This window comes from Hemitrygon akajei, chromosome 5 (genome assembly GCF_048418815.1).
Source record: "Hemitrygon akajei chromosome 5, sHemAka1.3, whole genome shotgun sequence".
NCBI classification, from domain to species: Eukaryota; Metazoa; Chordata; class Chondrichthyes; order Myliobatiformes; family Dasyatidae; genus Hemitrygon; species Hemitrygon akajei.
The window spans coordinates 182,297,126-182,319,702 of NC_133128.1; the positions used below are offsets into that span (position 1 = coordinate 182,297,126).

The 22,577-nt window shown below is 41.9% G+C and overlaps 1 protein-coding gene across 2 annotated transcripts in view; it reads left to right on the forward strand.

The window, feature by feature from the left end:
• Nucleotides 1-22,577, forward strand: part of tank (TRAF family member-associated NFKB activator) — a 133,925-nt gene that overhangs the window by 10,921 nt on the left and 100,427 nt on the right. For both annotated transcript variants that reach the window (XM_073047397.1, XM_073047395.1), the window contains exons 2-4: nt 5,341-5,473; nt 6,286-6,370; nt 15,621-15,775. In XM_073047397.1, coding sequence (XP_072903498.1) covers nt 5,375-5,473; nt 6,286-6,370; nt 15,621-15,775 — 339 coding nt within the window. In that variant the 5' untranslated portion in view covers nt 5,341-5,374. The remainder of the gene's footprint in view (nt 1-5,340; nt 5,474-6,285; nt 6,371-15,620; nt 15,776-22,577) is intronic.

Below are 22,577 nucleotides of genomic sequence, written 5' to 3' on the forward strand. Positions count from 1 at the left end.
TGCCTGATGGTTGTTCCTGAACTGGTGATGTGGGATTTGAAGATTGTGTATCTCCTTCCTGATGGCAGCAGTGAGAAGAGAACGTAGTCTTGATTGTTTGGGGTTCCTGATGGTGGGTGCTGCTTTCCTGCGACAGTGCTCCTTGTAGATGTGCTCAGTGGTGAGAAGGGCTGTACTTGTGAAGGAATGAGCTGTTTGTACCCCATTCCAGGGTGTTGGTGTTCCCATACCCCACTGTGATGCAACCAGTCAGTATACTCTGCACCTAGAATTTGTAGAAGTTTGTCCACGTTTTAGGTGGCATGCTGAATCTGCACAAACCTCTAAGAAAGTGATGCTGCCTTTGTAGTGGTACTTGCGTGCTGGGCCCAGGACAAATCCTATGAAATGATAACGCTGATGAATTTAAAGTTGCTGACCCTCACAGCCTCTGATCCCCTGATGAGGACTGATTCGTGGACCTCTGGTTTCCTCCTCCTGCATTCAACAGTCATCTCTTTGGTTTTGCTGACATTGAGTTGGAGGTTGTTGTGGCACCACTCACCCAGATTCTCAGTCTCCCTCCTGTATACTGATTCGTATATGAGGAAAAAGAAAAAAATTGATATAGTATATAAATCAAAGAGCAAGAAATCAACAGATTGGAATGGATATGATATGTAGTTAATTAAAAATATAATTGACTGTGTTGTGAAACCACTGACTCATATTTGTAATCAGTCTTTGATTGCTGGAAAATTTCCCAATAAAATGAAAATAGCCAAGGTCATTCCAATATAAAAGCCAGAGATAAACATGTATTTTCAAATTATAGACCAGTTTCTTCGCTCTCACAGTTTTCCAAAATATTGGAAAAAAATATTTGTAAGAAGGTTAGATAATTTTATAACAAAACATAATATACTCTGTGAACAGCTATATGGTTTCAGAAAAAAAAAACAGATCCACTACAGTAGAACTAATAGATTTTGTAGAAGAAATATCAAACGGTATAGAAAGAAATGAAGACACTGTGGGAATATTCCTTGATCTAAAAAAAGCATTTGACACCATTGACCATAAATTATTATTAACAAAATTAGAAAGATATGGTATTAGAGGGGTGGCATATGACTGGTTAAGTAGTTATTTGGAAGACAGGTATCAGTGTGTACATATAAAGCAACGAATTCAAAACTTTAGAGGGTAACTTGTGGGGTTCCACAAGGTTCAGTGCTTGGTCCATTGCTATTCATTTTGTATATAAACGATATATGTATCATCTCTCAGACATTAAAATGTATATTATTTGATGATACAACTGTATTTTATAGTGGGGAACATCTGAAACAACTTTTGGATACAGTAGAGAAAGAACTAAAAATTATAAAGAAATGGTTTGATACTAACAAATTATCACTGAATCTAAGTAAAACTAAATTCATAATATTTGGAAACCGTGTACCAAACTTGTATAGTAAACTTAGAATAAATGATGTTGAAATTGATAAGGTATTAATCACTTTTTAAGAGTGGTAATAGTAAATTAAGCTGGAAATCACAAATAAATTATGTCAAAGCAAAACTGTCAAAATCTATTGCAATACTGTACAAAGCGCAGGATTTCTTAAATCAGGAATCTTTGTATATGTTATACTGTTCACTTATCGTCCCATACATGACTTGCTGTGTCGAGGTCCGTGTACTTTTATGCGTTGATTTCCTGCCGCATGATTGGCTGATTCAATATTTGCATTAATGAGCAGGTGTGCATAATAAAGTGGCCACTGAGTTTAGATACTGATTTGATTGCAATCACAAAAGGACCTGTAATGCTGAGTGGAAGATGGACTTCACAATCTGCGGTCTGTTTGTTTCTGTCTAACAGTGAGAGGATAGTAGCGTAGCGGTTAGCACACCACTTTACAGTAAATTCCTGCCACTGCCTCTAAGGAGCTTGTACATTTTCCCCATGACTGCTTGACTCTCCTCTGGTTTCCTCCCACAGTCCAAAGACATACCAGTTGGTAATTTAATTGGTCTTCGTTAAATGTCCCTTGATTGGGCTAAGATTAAATTGGCGTTTGGCTCAAGGAGCTGGAAAGCTCTGTTCTGCACTGTATCTCAATAAAAATGGACAGATTTTACTGGTTTTTAGAAACATGGAAACATAGAAAATAGGTGCAGGAGTAGGCTATTCGGCGCTCTGAGCCTGCACCGCCTTTCAGTATGATCATGGCTGATCATCCAACTCAGAACCCTGTACCTGCTTCCTCTCCATACCCCCTGATCCCTTTAGCCACAAGGGCCAGATCCAACTTCTTCTTAAATATAGCCAATGAACCGGCCTCAACTGTTTCCTGTGGCAGAGAATTCCACAGATTCACCACTCTCTGTGTGAAGAAGTTTTTCCTCATCTTGGTCCTAAAAGGCTTCCCCTTTATCCTTAAACTGTGACCCCTCGTTCTAGACTTCACCAACATCGGAAACAATCTTCCTGTATCTAGCCTGTCCAATCCCTTTAGAATTTTATACGTTTCAATAAGATCCCCCCTCAATCTTCTAAATTCCAGTGAGTATAAGCCTATTCGATCCAGTCTTTCTTCATATGAAAGTCCTGCCATCCCAGGAATCAATCTGGTGAACCTTCTTTGTACTCCCTCTATGGCAAGAATGTCTTTCCTCAGATTAGGGGACCAAAACTGCACACAATACTCTAGGTGCGGTCTCACCAAGGCCTTGTACAACTGCAGTAGAATCTCCCTGCTCCTGTACTCAAATCCTTTTGCTATGAATGCCAACATACCATTTGCCTTTTTCGCCGACTGCTGTACCTGCATGCCCACCTTCAATGACTGGTGTACAATGATACCCAGGTCTCGTTGCACCTCCCCTTTTCCTAATCGGCCACCATTCAGATAATAATCTGTTTTCCTGTTCTTACGACCAAAGTGGATAACCTCACATTTATCCACATTAAATTGCATCTGCCATGAATTTGCCCACTCACCTAACCTATCCAAGTCACCCTGCATCCTCTTAGCATCCTCCTCACAGAAAACACCGCCGCCCAGCTTCGTGTCATCCGCAAACTTGGAGATGCTGCATTTAATTCCCTCGTCTAAATCATTAATATATATTGTAAACAACTGGGATCCCAGCACTGAGCCTTGGGGTACCCCACTAGTCACTGCCTGCCATTCTGAAAAGGTCCCGTTTACTCCCACTCTTTGCTTCCTGTCTGTCAACCAATTCTCTGTCCACATCAATACCATACCCCCAATACCGTGTGCTTTAAGTTTGCACACTAATCTCCTGTGTGGGACCTTGTCAAAAGCCTTTTGAAAATCTAAATATACCACATCCACTGGCTCTCCCCATCCACTCTACTAGTAACATCTTCAAAAAATTCTATAAGATTCGTCAGACATGATTTTCCTTTCACTAATCCATGCTGACTTTGTCTGATGATTTCACCTCTTTCCAAATGTGCTGTTATCACATCTTTGATAACCGACTCTAGCAATTCCCCACCACCGATGTCAGACTCACCGGTCTATAATTCCCTGGTTTTTCTCTCCCTCCTTTTTTAAAAAGTGGGGTTACATTAGCCACCCTCCAATCCTCAGGAACTAATCCAGAATCTAAGGAGTTTTGAAAAATTATCACTAATGCATCCACTATTTCTTGGGCTACTTCCTTAAGCACTCTGGGATGCAAACCATCTGGCCCTGGGGATTTATCTGCCTTTAATCCCTTCAATTTACCTAACACCACTTCCCTACTAACATGTATTTCCCTCAGTTCCTCCATCTCACTCGACCCTCGGTCCCCTACTATTTCCGGAAGATTATTTATGTCCTCCTTAGTGAAGACAGAACCAAAGTAGTTATTCAACTGGTCTGCCATGTCCTTGTTCCTTATGATCAATTCACCTGTTTCTGACTGTAAGGGACCTACATTTGTCTTGACCAAACTTCTTCTTTTCACATATCTATAAAAGCTTTTACAGTCAGTTTTTATGTTCCCTGCCAGCTTTCTCTCATACTCTTTTTTCCCTTTCCTAATTAAGCCCTATGTCCTCCTCTGCTGGTCTCTGAATTTCTCCCAGTCCTCAGGTGTGCCGCTTTTTTTTGCTAATTTATATGTTTCTTCTTTGGACTTGATACTATCCCTAATTTCTCTTGTCAGTCACGGGTGCACTACCTTCCCTGGTTTATTCTTTTGCCAAACTGGAATGAACAATTGTTGTTGTTCATCCATGCAATCTTTAAATGCTTGCCATTGCATGTCCACCATCAACCCTTTAAGTATCATTTGCCAGTCTATCTTAGCTAATTCACGTCTCATACCTTCAAAGTTACCCTTCTTTAAGTTCAGAACCTTTGTTTCTGAATTAACTATGTCACTCTCCATCTTAATGAAGAATTCCACCATATTATGGTCACTCTTACCCAAGGGGCCTCACACGGCAAGATTGCTAACTAACCCTTCCTCATTGCTCAATACCCAATCTAGAATGGCCTGCTCTCTAGTTGGTTCCTCGACATGTTCGTTCAGAAAACCATCCCGCATACATTCCAAGAAATCCTCTTCCTCAGCACCCTTACCAATTTGGTTCACCCAATCTATATGTAGATTGAAGTCACCCATTATAACTACTGTTCCTTTATTGCACGCATTTCTAATTTCCTGTTTAATGCCATCCCCAACCTCTCTACTACTGTTAGGTGACCTGTACACAACTCCCACCAGCGTTTTCTGTCCCTTAGTGTTATGCAGCTCCACCCATATCGATTCCACATCCTCCAGGCTAATATCCTTCCTTTCTATTGCGTTAATCTCCTCTCTAACCAGCAATGCTACCCCACCTCCTTTTCTTTCCTGTCTATCCCTCCTGAATATTGAATATCCCTGAATGTTGAGCTCCCATCCTTGGTCACCCTGGAGCCATGTCTCTGTGATCCCAACTATATCATATTCATTAATAACTATCTGCACATTCAATTCATCCACCTTGTTACGAATGCTCCTCGCATTGACACACAAAGCCTTCAGGCTTGTTTTTACAACACTCTTAGCCCTTACACAATTATGTTGAAAAGTGGCTCTTTTTGCTTTTTGCCCTGGATTTGCCTGCCTGCCACTTTTACTTTTCACCTTACTACTTTTTGCTTCTACCCTCATTTTACACCCCTCTGTCTCTCTGCCCTTGTTCCCATCCCCCTGCCACATTAGTTTAAATCCTCCTGAACAGCAGTAGCAAACGCTCCCCCAGGACATTTTATTTTATATATTTTATAAAATATTCTGAAGTTGATATGCAAGTGTTTATAACAAGCATTTTTTTTTGTGTTGCAGATATTTTTAACTATGTAATATCACTTTGGTAAATATGGATAAAAATATTGGGGAGCAGCTCAACAAGGCTTTTGATGCATATCGTCAGGTATGTGTGGAGAGAGACAACATCAAGAAAACATTAGAGCAACGGGTACGTAATCTGTTCATAGATTATTGAGTACTAAATAGAATATAGCAGGTGTGAACTTCAATGAAAATTAATGAATTGTCTCAAGTATCTAGATGGGGATCTGAATTAATTACAGTGATTTACAGTTTCTTATGGCTTAACAAATTTAACAGACGTGTTTACTAAATTCCTTCTGTATCTCTTAATAACTATTGGATATCACAACATGATACAAATGTTTGGATTTTGGCTTTGCAGTCCTGTGCAAAAATCTTAGGCCCATACATATGGCTGGGGTGCTTAAGACATTTGCACAGTACTGTAGTAATTTTATTTATTGCACTCTACTGCTGCAAAAAAAAATCTTAACATATGTGAGTGATAATAAACCTGATTCTGATATGGGTCTCTAATGTGGGCTGAGAGTGGGAAGGGGGCAAGGAGAGGGGAATCAAGATTGGAAAAAGAGTAAGAGAGAGGGGAGAGTGGAGAAAGCACCAGAGAGACATTCTGTAATGATTAATGAACCAATTGCTTGGAATTAAAGGACCTTACCTGGTGTCACAGGGCCGGGTTTGTCTGCACTCGTGCCACTCCCTGCCCCTGCCACCTATCCCATATCCCTCCCACGACACTCTACTCTCGCCATTCCCAACATCCTTTGCTTCTGCCAGATTCTTCACTCCATGCTGACAAATATAGTACTGTGCGAAAGTCTTGGGCACCATAGATGTGTACTTTTGTAAAACATCTGTATTTGCATTATATTATAGAATCAGCTATTTTAGACAAAGTTAAAAGAATTATTTGTACAAATTGTATTTTGTTTTCAGATTTCTGCCTTAGAACAAACTCTGGAAAAGAAACAAACTGTCATTGCAAAATTACAATCACAGGTTGCCTCTACCACCCCCAGAGGTAAGTGGTAGCTGTCAAATAATCCAATCATCACTATTACTTAAATTCATCAGGCCAGCCTGTGTGTGTTTTTTTTTATACCTAGCTGCTCGGGGGTTATTCTTTGCAATGTACGAATGAGTTTGTTTTGAAATACAGCGGATTCCAGTTAATTGGGCCATCGGTTAATCAAGGCAACTGCTTATTTGGGACGACTCTTAAAAAACAAAAGCTAAATCAAGAAAATAACTGGGATTCCCTTCATTTATTTGGGACACTATGCCACTTAATTCAGGTAGGAAACTGTTGCTGAACAGTTTCTAACTAGCATCAGTTGCATGCACTGGTGTGGCCGTTAGACACTACATACACCATGCTTAGAGCGAACAGTTTTTAAATAGTGTCAGTTGTGTGTATTTATGTTCAAAAAGCAGTGATTTTTGTCACTGATAGTTGGTGAGAAATAAGCTGTAAGGCAATTCAGGACTGATCTGCTGAGTGTGTTTTCAAGCATTGTGGCTTGAGAAAGCCAGAAACCTCCAGGAGCAAAAATGAAACGATTTCACTACTTCAACAAGTTAGGATCTATGAAGAATTTGAAGCTATCAACAATCACCCAGTATGTTACAATGAAAATGAAGATTTGGAGGATGCTGTTGTTGAAAGCATTTGTGTATACCTGTGCAGTGAATAAAAACAGTGGATGTTATGGGCTGAGACCCTTTCCATAGATGTCGCCTGATCTGAGTTCCTCCAGCATTTTGTGTGCGTTGGTTTGGATTTACAGCATCTGCGGACTTTCTCGTGCTTACAGCTTGCTCGCCATTCTTTACTGCCCTGGCTTGAGTTTCAACTGTATGCAGACAGGACACAATATCCATGGCCAGCACCAATCAATGGAGCCCTCATTATGACTATTTCCATGAAACTTCTGCTAAGTGGGGCAGCCACTTAATTGAGCCAAAATGTCCTAACCCGATGTGTATTAACCAAATCCACTGTTCTTAGTTTCTAATCCTTTTGCGTGGTATTCCTCAACTGTATTTTCCTTGGGCTGTCTTCAATTCATCAATGATGGCTGCATGTTTCCTTTTTCTCCTTTGTTCTCTTTTTGTTGTCACTATCCTGCAACATCCCCCCCAAAAAAACTTTGTGAATAAGGCTTTGTTCACTCTCTTGGCACTGATTTCTGGTTTTAACTTTTACTCCCATAATTGGAAAACAGATGGAATGAAATCCTACTACTAATCATTGTATTTCTAATTTTGTGCGTAACATAAATTGCTTAACTGTGATGCCATCTGCCAGCTTTATAAACGCTTAGATGAATTGCTTTTACTTTGTATATTGCCTTTTTTACTGCATTAGAATTTACTAAGATAGAACAGTATCACATTTACTCTTGCTTTTTTATACTTTTTATAATATTTCGTTTTTAATGTTTCACCAGATTTTGCCCATTCTTCTCATTGTGAATTTTAAATCTCCTTCAGAATGATAGAGATTGGGGGTGACTAAGGTTAACATTTCAAAGACTGGAAATCAGGTGTTAAAGCACTGATTTGCAGTTTTAATTGAGATGATTTGGGGTCATATTTGTTCCCTTGAAGCAGGTCACTTATTTAAATGTTTTGTATTACAGTAGGCAGAAGATTCCCTTTTAGTTTAACACATGTGAGGAGTATGTTGTTCTTTACATTATAGGAGGAGTCAGATTTGTGTTCACTTTGGTCTTTGGGGTTCTGACATTTCTGTCATTCTTTGGGGATTTTCGCTTTGGTGGATGTCTGCAAAGAGTAAGAGTTTGAGGTTGTATACTGTATACATTCTCTGATATTAAATGGAACCACTGAACTTTCTGACATCTGTTACATCATGTAAAATGTTACGTCATTTTACTCTTTTTATCCATATTTGGACAAGGCTGTGATGAGGTCCAAAGAGGCACTTACTGTATTGTTGACAGCCTCCGTCATTTTCCTGATCGATAAGAGAAGACTGATTGTGTCGTCATTAGTTGGTGTGATATATCCCTCATTTTGGGAATAGGACTTATCCAAGCACTATTCAGATTTTTAGGTAATGCCTGTGTTTTAAATATCCTGAAATCCACTTGGCTCAAGGCGCAGCTCGAATTAAGATTCATTTACTTATCACATGTATCTCGAACTATGGAGTGAAATGTGTCATTTATGTTAACAACCAACACAAACTAAGGATGTACTGGGGGCATTTTGAAAGTGTCACCACACATTTCTGGTGCTAACATAGTATGCCCACCATGTTCACTAGAACATAAGCAATGAAACAACAGCAGCAAAACAAAGCAACACATGCAAAATGCTGGAGGTACTCAGCAAGTCAGGCAGCATCTATGAACGTGAATAAACAGTCAATATTTCAGGCTGAAACCCTTCTTCAGGACTGGAAAGGAAGGGAGAAGACATCAGAATAAAAAGGTGGGGAGAAGGAAAGGAGGATAGCGAGAAGGTGATAGTTGAAGCCAGGTGGATAGGAAAGGTTTGGAGAGAAAGAAATCTGATAGGAGAGGAAAGTGGGCCATAGGAGGGAGGGGAGGAGGAAGGGACCCGGGGAGGGGAGGTGATAGGCAGGTGAGAAGAGGTAATGGGCCATAATGGGGAATAGAAGAAGAGGGGAAGGGAAAGGAACATTTTTTAAACTGGAAGGAGAAATTGATATTTCTGCCATCAGGTTGGAGGCTAGCAAGATGGAATTGAATGTGTTTCTCCTCCATTCTGAGGATGACCTCATTGTAACAGAAGACCGATATGTCGGAATGGGAATGGAAGTTAAAAGTTTGGCCACCGGGATGTCCCACTTTTGGTGGAGGGAGTGGAGCAGTTCAACAAACCGTCTCCCAGTTTACGACCAGTGTTACCAAAGTAGAGGAGGCTGCACTGGGAGCACCGGACACCTATAAGCACCAGACAAGGGGGGGGGGGGTGTTTACATATACACACGGTGATAGGGTCTCCTTGGGAGATGGTGGATATTATAGACAATGATGTGTTGGATGCAGAGGCTCATAGGGTGGTACAAACGCTATCACTCTTAAGTTGGTGGGAAGATGGAATGAGCGCCAATGTTTGGGAAATGAAGGCAATGCAAGTGAACACAGTATCAGTGGTGGAGGAAGGGATAGCCTATTCTTTGAAAGAGGACATCTCTGATGTCCTGGAAAGTCTCATCCTGGGAGTAGACATGACAGAGATGAAGGAACTGAGAAAAGGGAATAGCATTTTTTACAGCAGACAGTGTGTGAAGTGGTATAGTCAAGATATCTATGGGAATTGGTAGGTTTATAAAAGATGTCGCTCAACAGTTTGTCTCCAGAGATGGAGACAAAGAGATCAGGAAAGAGGAGAGAGCTGTCAGAAATGGACCAAGTGAATTTAAGAGCAGGGTGAAAGTTGGAGGCAAAGTTGATGAAACTGATGAGCTCAGCATGGGTGCATGAAGCAGCACCAATGCAGTCATCGATGTAATGGAAGCTTTACCGGGGAAGGCTTGGAACATGGACTGTTCTATGTAGCCAGTGAAAAGGCAGGCGTAGCCAGGTCCCATGTGGGTGCTCATGGCTATTCCTCAAGCCTGGAGAAAGGGGGAGGAACCAAAGGGAAAAATTGTTATGGGGGAGGACCAGTCCTACCAGATGGAGGAGGGTGGTGGTGGAGAGGAACTGGTTTGTTCTTTTATTGAGAAAGAAGTGGAGATTTTTAAGGTCTTCTTGATGAGGGATAGAAGTGTACCCATGGACATCCATGGTATAAATGAGGCCGTCAGGACCAGGGAATTGAAAGTTAAAGAGGAGATCAAAAGCATGTGAAGTGTATATGTAGGTGGAAAGGTACTGAACCAAGGTGGAAGGAATGAAGTTGAGGTATTAGTTCAATGTGTCAGGAGCAGGCAGAGACAATAGGCCTACCTGGATAGTCAGGTTTGTGGATGGAGGTAGAAGCAAGTAGTGCAGGGTAAGGGAACTATGAATTTGGTGGCAATGTGTCAGATAAATGAGTTATGACCAAAGGAAAAATGGCTGGAGTCACTTTCAATTTAATGCGAGGGTGCATATTAGGTGAGTCCAAAATGAAACTTGCAAAAATTAGTGAAAATATTGAAAGGAAAACTGCCAATATTTGCAGAAAGATATTTACCAGAAAACACAATAATGGCTCTGAACTTATTATGGTTTAGTGTGAATTCTGGATTCTTGATCTCTCCCCACTGAGGATGAAGAGCACTTTTTCTTTACGGCTCAAGGACATACCACCCTTAATTACCCTCAAGGTTAACTAAAAACTACACGAGTTAGAATATGATGCATCCCACAATGTAGTTATAATCACATTACAAAATAAGCAGAAGTAGCTACATTGAATACAGTATAGAAACAACATGCACATTTGCACATCCCCATTACTAAAGAAATGGAATATTCTGCCCTTTTGGTGGTAAAGACAGCATAAAGCCAACCTGAGTGCATCAACTTGATTTATGACTATTATGAGAATATACTGGGGAAGACATTGAAGTGTGCACCAACAGCAGAATGACAGGACGATGTTTGTATATGTGTGAATGCGCCTGTGTAAGGATTGCATTTACTGAGTGATCTCCATCACACAGTTGATGGGAGTTCTCCAGAGGTGATGAAGTCAGTGATGATATCAGACGCAGTTTACTGACGGTCCGGAGTGGGGTCCCCTTCAAAGGGTAGGTATGAAGGGGTGTCTGAGTTGCTGGCCTCAGCAATGCAGAGTTCAGTCCACTACACTACAACAGCGCCCCTTTTGTTTGTGAGTTTGATGCTAAGGTTGGGATTGGTGTGGAGAGAGAAGAGGGCAGTGCGCCTAGAGGGGGTAAGGTTCGAGGAAGAGAGAGAGGAGTGCAGCAGTCGAGCCAGGTGATAACTCATTGGCAATTTGAGAAGGCAGAGAACCAGAGTGGGGACACAGTCTTCTGGGCTTCCAGTCTCCATTGGGCCTCCGACTTCCCCTGTGTGTTCGAAGACTCATACACCCAGGGCTTCAGTCGTTAAGCCTTGACTGCTTTCTTTGTACTGCCACTTGCATGCTAGGCCCAGGATAGATCTTCTGAAATGATAACGATTTCCTTATGAGGAGGACTGGCTCCTAGATCTCCAGTTTCCTCCTCCTGTCATCAATAATCAGTTCCTTGGACTTGCTGACATTGAGTGAGAGGCAGCACTCAGCCAGATTTTCAATTTCCCTCCTTTATGCTGATTCGTCACCACCTTTGATTCAGCCAATGATGATGTTGTCGCCAGGCAAACTTAAATATGGCATTGGAGCTGCGTTTAGCCTCACAGTCATACGTATAAAGCAAGTGGGGGGGTTATACACACAGCGTTGTGATGCACATGTGCTGATAGAGATTGTAGAGCAGGTGTTGTGCTGATCCGAACTGACTGGGGCTTGCAAGTGAGTAAATCAAGCATCCAGTTGCTAAGGAGGTATTGAGCCCTAGGTCTTGAAGATTATTGATTAGTCTTGAGGAGATGATGGTATTGGTTGCTGAGCTGTAGTCAGTGAAGAGCTCCTGATGTATGCATCTTTGCTGTCCAGATGTTCTGGGGTTGATTGAAGAGTCAGTGAAATGGCATCTGCTGTGAATCTTTTGCGGTGGTGGTTAAAATTGACCGGATCCAAGTTGCTTCTCAGGCAGATTTGATATGTTTCAGAACCAACTTGTCAAAGCACTTCACTGTAGATATAAGTGCTACTGCATGATAGTCATTGAGGCAGATCACCATATTATTGGGCACTGGTATAACTGAAGCCTGCTTAAAGCAGGCGGGTACCGCAGACTGCCGAAATGAGAGGATTAAGAATCTCAGTGAACACTCCAGCCAGTTGATCAGCGCAGGTCTTTGGTGCTCAGCCAGGTACCCCATCTGGGCTCGATGTTTTCCGTGGATTAGCCCTCCTGAAGGATGCTCTCATGCTGGCCTCAGAGACTGAGAGTTACAATAGGATCTGTGGTTTTGTCAACAGATGGGAGCAGCCTGCTGCCAGTCCACAATGATGGCCATTGTCATCACGGTGTCAGCCATGCTTGGGCCTCACATCTCAGGACAGAGCTTCTGTGTCATTCGTTCGTGATCCGCTCTCGCGGGCAGCCAATGCACTTTGCCATGGCAGCTAACTCCAGAGTGAAGAGATCTCAATGTCAGTGTCTGGTGGCATTAGTGATGACAGGTCTTAGCTCTGTGTTATCATGCACCAGAGCACAGCCTAAGTCAATGTCTTTCTTCTCACCACTGATGTTGCCTGGAGTAAAAGTGCATGTTTTATGAGAATAGGTTGGATCTTTTTGCTTTGAAGTGGAGAAGGCTAAAAGGATGTGTACAAAATTGTGAGGGGCACAGATTTTCGTTCATTATGTGCCATGTCATATGATGTCGGTGAATATGGTCTTTCTGTGACAATGATTGTTCTTAGCAAATGTTTCTAAAGAATTGCTTTGCCATTGCCTTCAAGGCGGTGTCTTTACAAGACGGGTGACCCCAAAAATTATCAATACTCTTCAGAGATTGTCTGGTGGCAGTGATCGCATAACCAGGACTTGTGATATGCACCAGCTGCTCATACGATCATCCGCTACCTGTTCCCATGGCTTCATGTGACCCTAATCGGGGGCTAAGCAAGTGCCACACCTTGCCCAAGGGTGACCTGCAGGTTAACGAAGGGAAGGATCACCTTACATCTCGTTTGGTAGAGATATAACTCCACCTGCCACCCTATAGATAGGGTAAACAGTAGTAAACTTCTCCCATAGCCAGGGATGTTTATAGCCAGAGGACAAGGGCTTAGAGGAGATACACGGAAGAATATTTTTCACCCAGAAGTTGATTGGAATTTGATAAACTTTGGCTAACAAGAGACTCTAATTTAAGAAATGTTGTTGTGAGCAAATGAATGACCAAGGTATGGAAGGCTATAGATCCAAGTGCTGATAATTGGGATTAGTAAAGAAGGTCAGAGAAAGAGTTGGCCCAAGGATCTATTTCTATCCTGTATGGCACTTGAAGTACAATATAGCTGTGAGTAATCAGAATCAAGTGCACAATTGTGAATTAATATCCTGAACAGATGCACTAAGGATGATACTAGTGTAATTGAAATCATCTTCTGTTGCTGTCTTTTTACATTTCTCAGAAACGTATAACTGTCGAAGTGCAGGAATAGTCTGGTCCATATAGAGAATACCCTTGTCGGTCTTCTTCTGGTTCTTGTGGGGCAGCTGGAGAATAAATGTTTTGATTTGGTCTTACAAGCAAATTTTTCTCAATGAGTAATCTCTACCAACCTTGAACTAGGTGATGAACTGACCCTTTCCTTCACAATCAAATCCCTATTAAGTGAGACAGAATCTCAAGTAAATTTTATTTTAAGTTCCTGGAATGTTGCAACTCTTCCCCCTTTCTTCCTCATAAAATCAGACCTATATCATAGAATTTCTTTTAGAACTTGGCTTAGATCTCTGCACAGCTACTACAGTAGCCAAGGTTACTGGCTAGCAGGCATGCGTGGTTATTAAATGGATGCATTGAGGTCAGGAAGAACATTAAAAATCTTTTTAAAGTTGTTTGTACTGCAACCTTCTATTTAAACAACTGCTACTTGTAGTTATTGGCATAGGAAATATTTTCCTCTGGTGAATGTTAATCAAACAAACCACTCTCCTCTCCCATCAGATTCCTTCCTCTCCATCCCTTTATCTTTCTTACCCACCTGGCTTCACCTATCATCTTCTAGCTATCCTCCTTCCCTTCTTCCACTGGTTTATTCTGGTGTCTTCCCTCATCCTTTCCAGTCATGAAGAAGGGTCTCAGCCTGAGAGGTCGACTGTTTATTCATTTCCATAGATGCTGCCTGACCTGCTGAGTTCCCCCAGCATTTTGTGTGTGTTGTTTAACAGCTCTTTGTTATCTGTTTAGATTTAAGAAAATTCAGTTTAATATTTGTCTTGGATACTGATGCTCAAATGTTATACAATGTGTTGCAGTAATGGTTAAAGTGGGATGTAACACTATTGTGTTCAACAGTGATGCAAACTGTATACAGATTCTGCAATGCTTCTAAATCATTATCTTCTATGTGAGGGGGAGAATAATACAATAATATTAAACATTTAGTGTCATCGTCTCATCATTTATTCTGAATCTTTGTAGACACCCACTATTATTTGTAAATCTCTCCTGCACTGCTGCACACAAACTTGCAGGCTTACTTTGTAACTACAGTGCTATTCATTGAAAACTTACAAGATTGAACATAGAAAATTCATCCACTCAGTTCCATATCAACAGCACTTGATGTTTCCTCTGCCTTTAAATTGTCACACTTTGTCCAACTTGCTGTTCGAGGTGGGGAGAAATTTCCTTCAGCTACGTTTTAGGAAGACCAAAGCTGTTGTCTTAAGGTTTGTTTCCTTGATGAGCTTTCACCCTCGGAACCATTTATCAATAAGATTGCAACCTTGGCCCCGTATTTCACCTGGAATAATCTGATTGCATTGCACACTGTCATTGATAGTAGTGGTTGTCCACCGTGTCCGATGATGACAGGAGACGTGAGCAACGGAAAGGCTGTTGCACTGGGGGAGTCCTACTCTCTCACCTCAGAAGTCCAGGTCCAGTGGTACAAAAAGCATCACAAACTGGTTGCAGTGATGACCATGGTCTCTTATGTGCCTTGTCATGCCCTTCACTCTCCACGGAGCATTGCAGAACCGCTTCTTGGCTGTTGCATTTCACTGTAGATTTCATCCACCCTGTCTGCCAGAGCTGACTTCACATGCTAGGACAGGCATGTCTCTATCTCACCGAGGTGTGAGGACCACTAACTATCCTCACCTGGGTTAGCCTGCCTGTTGAAGCGATGTACTGGGGTGTGGTCGCTGTTGCTGAATGGCCTGTGCTGTGCTGTAGTGTTCTAGTGAATGGATGGTCGAGCTTGCCCTTGTATCTGATCTCAACCTTTGATCAGGGAGGTCCGAACTGAACGTTTCACTCATTGGAGTGAGTGAGTTTTACAAATCCAAAGCTCTTCTGAAAAAGAGAGGGATAAGTTGTACATAAAAAGAGAGCATCTTAATTGCTTGAACTAAAAGTTTTAATTGACTAAATAAGAGAAAGAGAAATAGAGACATCAGTGAACAATGATTTGCCACGAGCAGGTAATGGTTGCTTTCACGTTGATCTTTTTTGGTACTGAACTCTTTGCAGGTAATCCTCCTGGTCAAGTTCAGGCTCTGGAGACTTTCCCACAAGTAACTGAGGGTGACTTGCTGAAAGTCAGAAGAAATGAGGCACCACATCCTGCTGCATCTGAATCGCTGGAGGATTTGAAAGTAGCATTAGAAAGGGAAAGACTTTCTAAGGTAAACTTAATTCGTGTAAAATTACAAATGACTGGAATGAATGTGTAATCTTAACATTTAAATTGTGATTGTATATGCGGCTCGTCAATCTTGGAGGGATTACATCAAGGTCTGATTTACTAACAAAACGTGTGCTTCCAGCAGGTGTCATTGGAAAATGATCAGAAGGTGCTGCCTGCTCACTTGCATTATTCCTTGTACCAAAGGTATAGTGGTGCATTGCAGGCTCAGCTGAGGTTGACTTGCCTTGTTTCCTCAGATGAGGAGTCAAACCTACGACTCGTCAACCATTAATTTGTCCCTGGTTCCTTTTACTGGGTTGATATGGCAACATTCATAGAGGGAAACGGACAGTCAACATTTCAGGTTGAGACCCTTCACGTGGGCTGAGAATAGTGTGAAAATAGTCAATATAAAGAGGTGAGGAGCAAGGACTGGCAAGTTCTAAGTAAGAGGCCGTGATTGGAGGATGGAGTCAGGTGGAGGAGGAACGGGTGGAACTAGTGGCCGTAGCTGGAGGTGATGGGTGACGGCGGCAAAAGGCATGAGATGATGGAACTTGGAAAGAACGGAAGGCTTCAAATAAGAAGTAGGTTGGGCAATTTAAAAACAATGGGGGAGGGGGAGCCAATGGGAGGACTGTGTTGGCGACGGGCAGACAGAGTAGGTGGGGAAGTGGGGAACCAGGCACGGGGGGGAGGGTTTAGAGTTGGTGGGGGGTGGCAGGTGAATTGGAAAGGACGAGCACCTGGGTAAGTCAGAAGGGGGGGGCAGGTTACCTGAATTTGGGTAATACAGTGTTCATGCCATCAGGTTGTAGACTACCCAGGCAAATTCTAAGGTGCTGTTCGTCGAGCACATCTGCTCCCATGCCCTCTCAAATTTAGTTATTTATCTTTAAGCAGCTGTCTGTCTTTGCTTAAACCCCGATCCTGGAAACAGAAATAGTTTTAAAATTCTTGTACTGCTAGATGCTGAATCCCGACACCTACCTAGCTCTCACTGAATGCTGCTTAAATCCAGACTACCAATGCTAAGAATCAGGACTGAATCTTGGATTATCTTTCCAGGTAACTTCCCCTTTACTGAGACTCAGATTTCCATTCAGGAACCAGAAGTCGATTTGTGGTACTGCATCAGAACTTCGTGTACAAATTGGAATAAGTTTATTGTTCCCCCATGTACTGAGTTATGATGAAAAGCTTGACTGGCTGCATCACCGTCTGGTATTGGTGGGGCAGTGTGGCAGGTGGTCACTGCACAGGATCGAAATAGGCTGCAGGAAGTTGTGAACTCAGTCATCTCCTTCATGGGCACTAGGACATCCTCAAAGAACGATGCCTCAAAAAGGCTGCATCCATCGTTAAGGATCCCCATCATCCAGGACAATGCCCTCTTCTCATTGCTACCATCAGGGAGGAGGTTCAGGAGCCTGAAGGCACACACTGAATGTTTCAGGAACAGTTTATTCCCCTCTGCCATCTGATTTCTGAATGGACATTCAAAATCAGAATCGGGTTTATCATCACCGGCATGTGCTGTGAAATTCGTTAACTTGGCAGCAGCAGTTCAATGCAATACATAATTTAGCAGAGAGAGAAAAAAAAATAATAATAATAATAAACAAGTAAATCAATTACATATATTGAATAGATTTTAAAATGTGTGCAAAAACAGAAATACTGTATGTTTTTTTAAAAAGTGAGGTAGTGTCCAAAGATTCTACGTCCATTTAGGAATTGGATAGCAGAGGGGAAGAAGCTGTTCCTGAATCGCTGAGTGTTTGTCTTCAGGCTTCTGTACCTCCTACCTGATGGTAACAGTGAGAAAAGGGTATGCCCTGGGTTTTGGAGGTCCTTAATAATGGACACTGCCTTTCTGAGACACTGCTCACTGAAGATGTCCTGGGTACTTTGTAGGCTAGTACCCAAGATGGAGCTGACTAGATTTACAACCTTCTGCAGCTTCTTTCAGTTTTGTGCAGTAGCCCCTCCGTACTTGACAATGATGCAGCCTGTCAGACTGCTCTCCACAAAACAACTATAGAAGTTTTTGAGTATATTTGTTGACATGCCAAATCGCTTCAAACTCCTAATATAGTCACTGTCTTGCCTTCTTTATAATTGCATTGATAACTTGGGACTAGGTTGACACCCAGGAACCTGAAGCTGCTCACTCTCTCCACTTCTGATCCCTCTGAGGATTGGTATGTGTTCCTTCATCATACCCTCCCTGAAGTCCACAGTCAGCTCTTTCATCTTACTGATCTTGAGTGCCAAGTTGTTGCTGCGGCACCACTCCACTAGTTGGCGTATCTCCCTTCCGTACGCCCTCTCGTCACCACCTGAGATTCTACCAACAAAGGTTGTATCGTCAGCAACTTTGTAGATAGTATGTCTAGCCACACAGTCATGTATACAGAGGGTAGAGCAGTGGGCTGCGCACACCCCTGAGGTGTGTCAGTGTTTATCGTCAGTGAGGAGGATATGTTATCACTAATCCGCACAGACTGTGGTCTTCCGGTTAGTAAGTTGAGGATCCAATTACAGACGGAGGTACAGAGGCCAGGTTCTGCAACTTCTCAATCAGAATTGTGGGAATGATGGGATTAAATGCTGAGCTATTGAACCCATGACCACAACTTCACTTTTTTTCTTTTTGCACTACTTATTTCATTTTTAAAATTTATATATATATACGCACATACATTCACACACACAGTAAAGTTACATTATTATTATGTATTGCAATGTACTGTTGCATAGCAAATTTCATAACATATGCCAGTGATATTGAACTAGATTCTAATTATTCATACAAAGCAACTTATTACTCAGTGAATTGAGGAAGAATAAGATAAAATAATAACAAATGCTGAATAAAGTTTAATAGCTACAAAGAAAGTGTAGTGCAGGTAAACAGTAAAATGCAAGATCTTTACAAGGTAGTTCGTGAGGTCAAGCGCCTGTCCTATTGTACCCGGATCCTCTTCAGCAGTCTTTAACAACAGGGTAGAAGCTGTCCTTGGGCCTGTTGACACATGCTTTCAGGCTTCTGTATCTTCTGCCTGATGGGAGAATAGAAAATGTTCAGGGTGGGTGGTGTCTTTGATTACACTGGCTGCTTTACTGAGGAAGCGCGAAGTATAGACAGAATCCATGGAGTGGAGACTGGTTTCAGTGATGCGGACACAGCTCAGTAGAACATTGCAGTTTCTTGCAGTAATAGGTAGAACAGTTTCCTTTGTATGGTGGCTGGATAAAAATTGTTAAGGGACAAAGAGAATGTGCCAGGTTTCTTAAGTCTCCAGAGGATGTAGAAGCATTGGTGAGCTTTCTTCGCAAAGGTAGAACCAAAGTTCAGAGTAAATTCATTATCAAAGTATCACCATATACAGTTCAACCCCTGCTTCATTTTATTGTAGGCATTAACAGTAAATAGAACAAACACAATAGAATCAATGAAGATAGCATAGTGGTTAACACAATGCCTTGCAGTACCAGTTGCTCTGGTTCAATTCCCACCCGCTGCCTGTATGGAGTTTGTACGTTCTTTCCATGACCGTGTGGGTTTTCACCAGATGCTCCGGTTTTCTCCCACAGTCCAAAGGCGTACAGCTTGGTAGGTTAAGTGGTCATTGTAAATTGCCCTGTGATCAGGATAGGATTAAATCAGGGGTTGCTGGGCAGCACAGCTTGAAGGGCCAGAAGGGCCTATTCTGCACTGTATCTCAATATATTAAAAAGAAACCTGCCCCCAACAGGATGGGCAAACAATCAAGGTGCACAAGACAACAAATTGTGCAAATTTTAAAAGAAAACAAATAAGTGATCAATAAATATTGAGAAGATGAGATGAAGAGTCATTGAAAGTGAGTCCATGGGTTGTGGTAACATTTCAGAGATGGGGCAAGTGAAGTTATCTTCTCTGGTTCAAGAGCCTGATGGTTAAGGGGTAATAACTACTCTTGAACCTGGTGGTGTGAGTCCTGAGGCTCCAGTACCTTCATGATGGCAGCAGCAAGAAGAGAGCATGGCCTGCATGGTGGGAATTCTTGATGGATGCTTCTTTCCTGTGACTGTGTTCTGTGTAGACCAAGACAGGTGACGTTCACTTCTGGGAACTTCAAGATCTCAACTCTTTAAACATCAGCATCTGTGCTCCACAAACAAACTTTCTTCTCTTGGTTTCTCCAATGTTTATGACAAATGTAGAATTTGCACTGCTTTGGTAAAGCAGCTAACATAATCAAAGATTCCCTCTTCTCCCTGCTCCCATTGGGCAGAAGGTACAAAGTCTGAAAGCACCAGGCTCAAGGACAGCTTTTGTCTTATTATTAAGACTATTGAATGGTTCCCTGGTGTGATAAGGTAAACTCTTGACCCCACAATCTTGTCGTGACTTTTCACCTGTCCTCCTGCATGGCATTTATCTGTATTACACCATAAGACATAGGAGCAGAATTAGGCCATCTGGCCCATTGAGTCTGCTTCACCATTTCATCATGGCTGATCTAACTTTCCTCTCTGCCCCAGTCTCCTCCCTTCTCGCCATTTCTCTTCATGACCTGACCAATCAAGAACCTATCAACCTCTGTCTTACATATACATAAAGACTTGGCTTCCACAGCTGCCTGTGGCAATGAATTCCACAGATTCACCACTCTCTGGCTAAAGAAATTCCTCCTCATCTTTGTTCTAAAAGGACGCCCCTCTATTCTGAGGCTGTGTCCTCAGGTCCTAGACTCTCCCACCATAGGAAACATCCTTTCCACATCCACTCTATCAAGTTCTTTCACCATTCGATAGGTTTCAACTAAGCCACCCCTCATTCTTCTGAGTTCCAGTGACTACGGGCCCAGAGCCATCAAGCACTTTTATTATGACTAGCTGTTTAATCCTGGAATCATTTTTGTGAACCTTCTTTGAACCCTCTCCTTTAAGATAAAGGATCTGAAACTGCTCACAATACTCCAAGTGAGGCCTCATCAGTGCTTTATAAAGTCTCAACATTACATCCTTGCTTTTATATCCTAGTCCTCTTGAAATGAATGCTAAAATCCTATTTGCCTTCCTCTCCACAGACTCAATTTGAAAATTAACCTTCAGGGAATCCTGCACAAGGAATTCCAAGTCCCTTTACGTCTCAGATTTTTGTATTTTCTCTCCATTATTGTAACCCTTAATACTGGATTCTCATTGTTTTACCTTGCACTACCTTGGTGTGCTGTTGTAATAATTGATCCATACAGGTGAAACGCAAGACAAGTTTTACCCAGGGGCCTAGACTTCACAGGAAATGTCTCCAGCTGCAACAGTTTTAATTCTGGGTTTCAGAGTTGACGAAACAGTAGATAACGCTGTCTCATTCTGCCCTGCAGAGCTGATGTACGAGTAGAATGACAATAAAGTTTTTGAATCTTGAATAACGCAGTTGCATATTGACAAGGCTGAGAACTTAGTGGGTGTTATGTTTAGAGAAGTTGTCATGCTGTATTTTTAAGTGTGAGTGAGTGCCGGGAGGAATAGCTGATAGATAGACCGTCAATAATGAGTCCCTGAGATCATATCTTCCCCCAAATAGATGTTCAACTTTTGATATTGGTGGGGGTGTCAGTTCCTCAGGGGAGTACGCTGGGACAGGGTGTGATGCCACAAGTGGCTTAGATGAACAAAAAGGAAAGAAGGAAGCTGACAGAACAACAATGGTTGTGGTGAAACAGATCAGCATTTCAATGGTTGTAGATGTGACTTGAGGACATTTTGCTAGGATCAAAGATGTCAGTAGTCAACAGCTGTAAAACAGTTTGAAAGAGAACGGTAAACAAGACAGAAGTTATGGCCTACGTCAGTACCAAGTGTGTAACTACCGTAGAATAAGATTAGAGAACTAGGAAATGGTTAAAGGACAGGAGCCTTAAAGGTAGTAACCTCTAGATTACACAAACACGAGGAAATCTGCAGATGCTGGAAATTCAAGCAACTCGGCCTGAAACGTCGACAGCGCTTCTTCCTATAGATGCTGCCTGGCCTGCTGCGTTCCACCAGCATTTTGTGTGTGTAACCTCTAGATTACTATGTTTAAGGTAGTAATAGTGTTATGTGGCCAGAATACGAAAATACAAAAGATGAGTGTGTTGCTGGAAGGATGGTGTAGGAGGGAATGCTTTAGATTTCTGCCGAATTCGGACTGTTTCTATGGCAAATGACAAACAGGTTCACCATGAACGAGACCAATATCATCACAGGAGGCCTTGCTGTTGCTAATGGGGAGGGTTTATAAAAGGGAGAAAAGCTAAGTTAGAAATTAAGGAGATGGGTGGTTTGGGCAAATGAGTGTTTAGGAAAGCAAAGATGGAACCGTGACTTGACCATGGGAGAAGCAAAGCAGTCGAGTATAAGAGTGATCAGTGACTGGAATTCGAGGGAAGGGAAGTACCGAGATAAAGGGGGAAAACGCAAAAGGAGAACAGTTCACACTAGATAAAATCAATGTAAGAATTTTACTGGAGTAATTGAAAATGGAAATAACCAGGTTTATTTTGTGTATGTACTGTATATGAGTTGTATATTTTAGTAAATCAGTGAAGTTAAGGCACAGGTAGCTGTGTGAGAAGATGATGTGGCAGTAACTGAAATGTGTTTCAAGTACAGTGTTCCCAGAAGGTTGGAGAAGGAAAGTAAGGAGATCAAAAATAATCTATTTAATTAGATCTAACAAACAGTAGAGGGAGCAATGTACTGTTGAGTAAATCAGAATCAGGTTTAATATCACTGGTATGTGTTGTGAATTTTCTTATTCT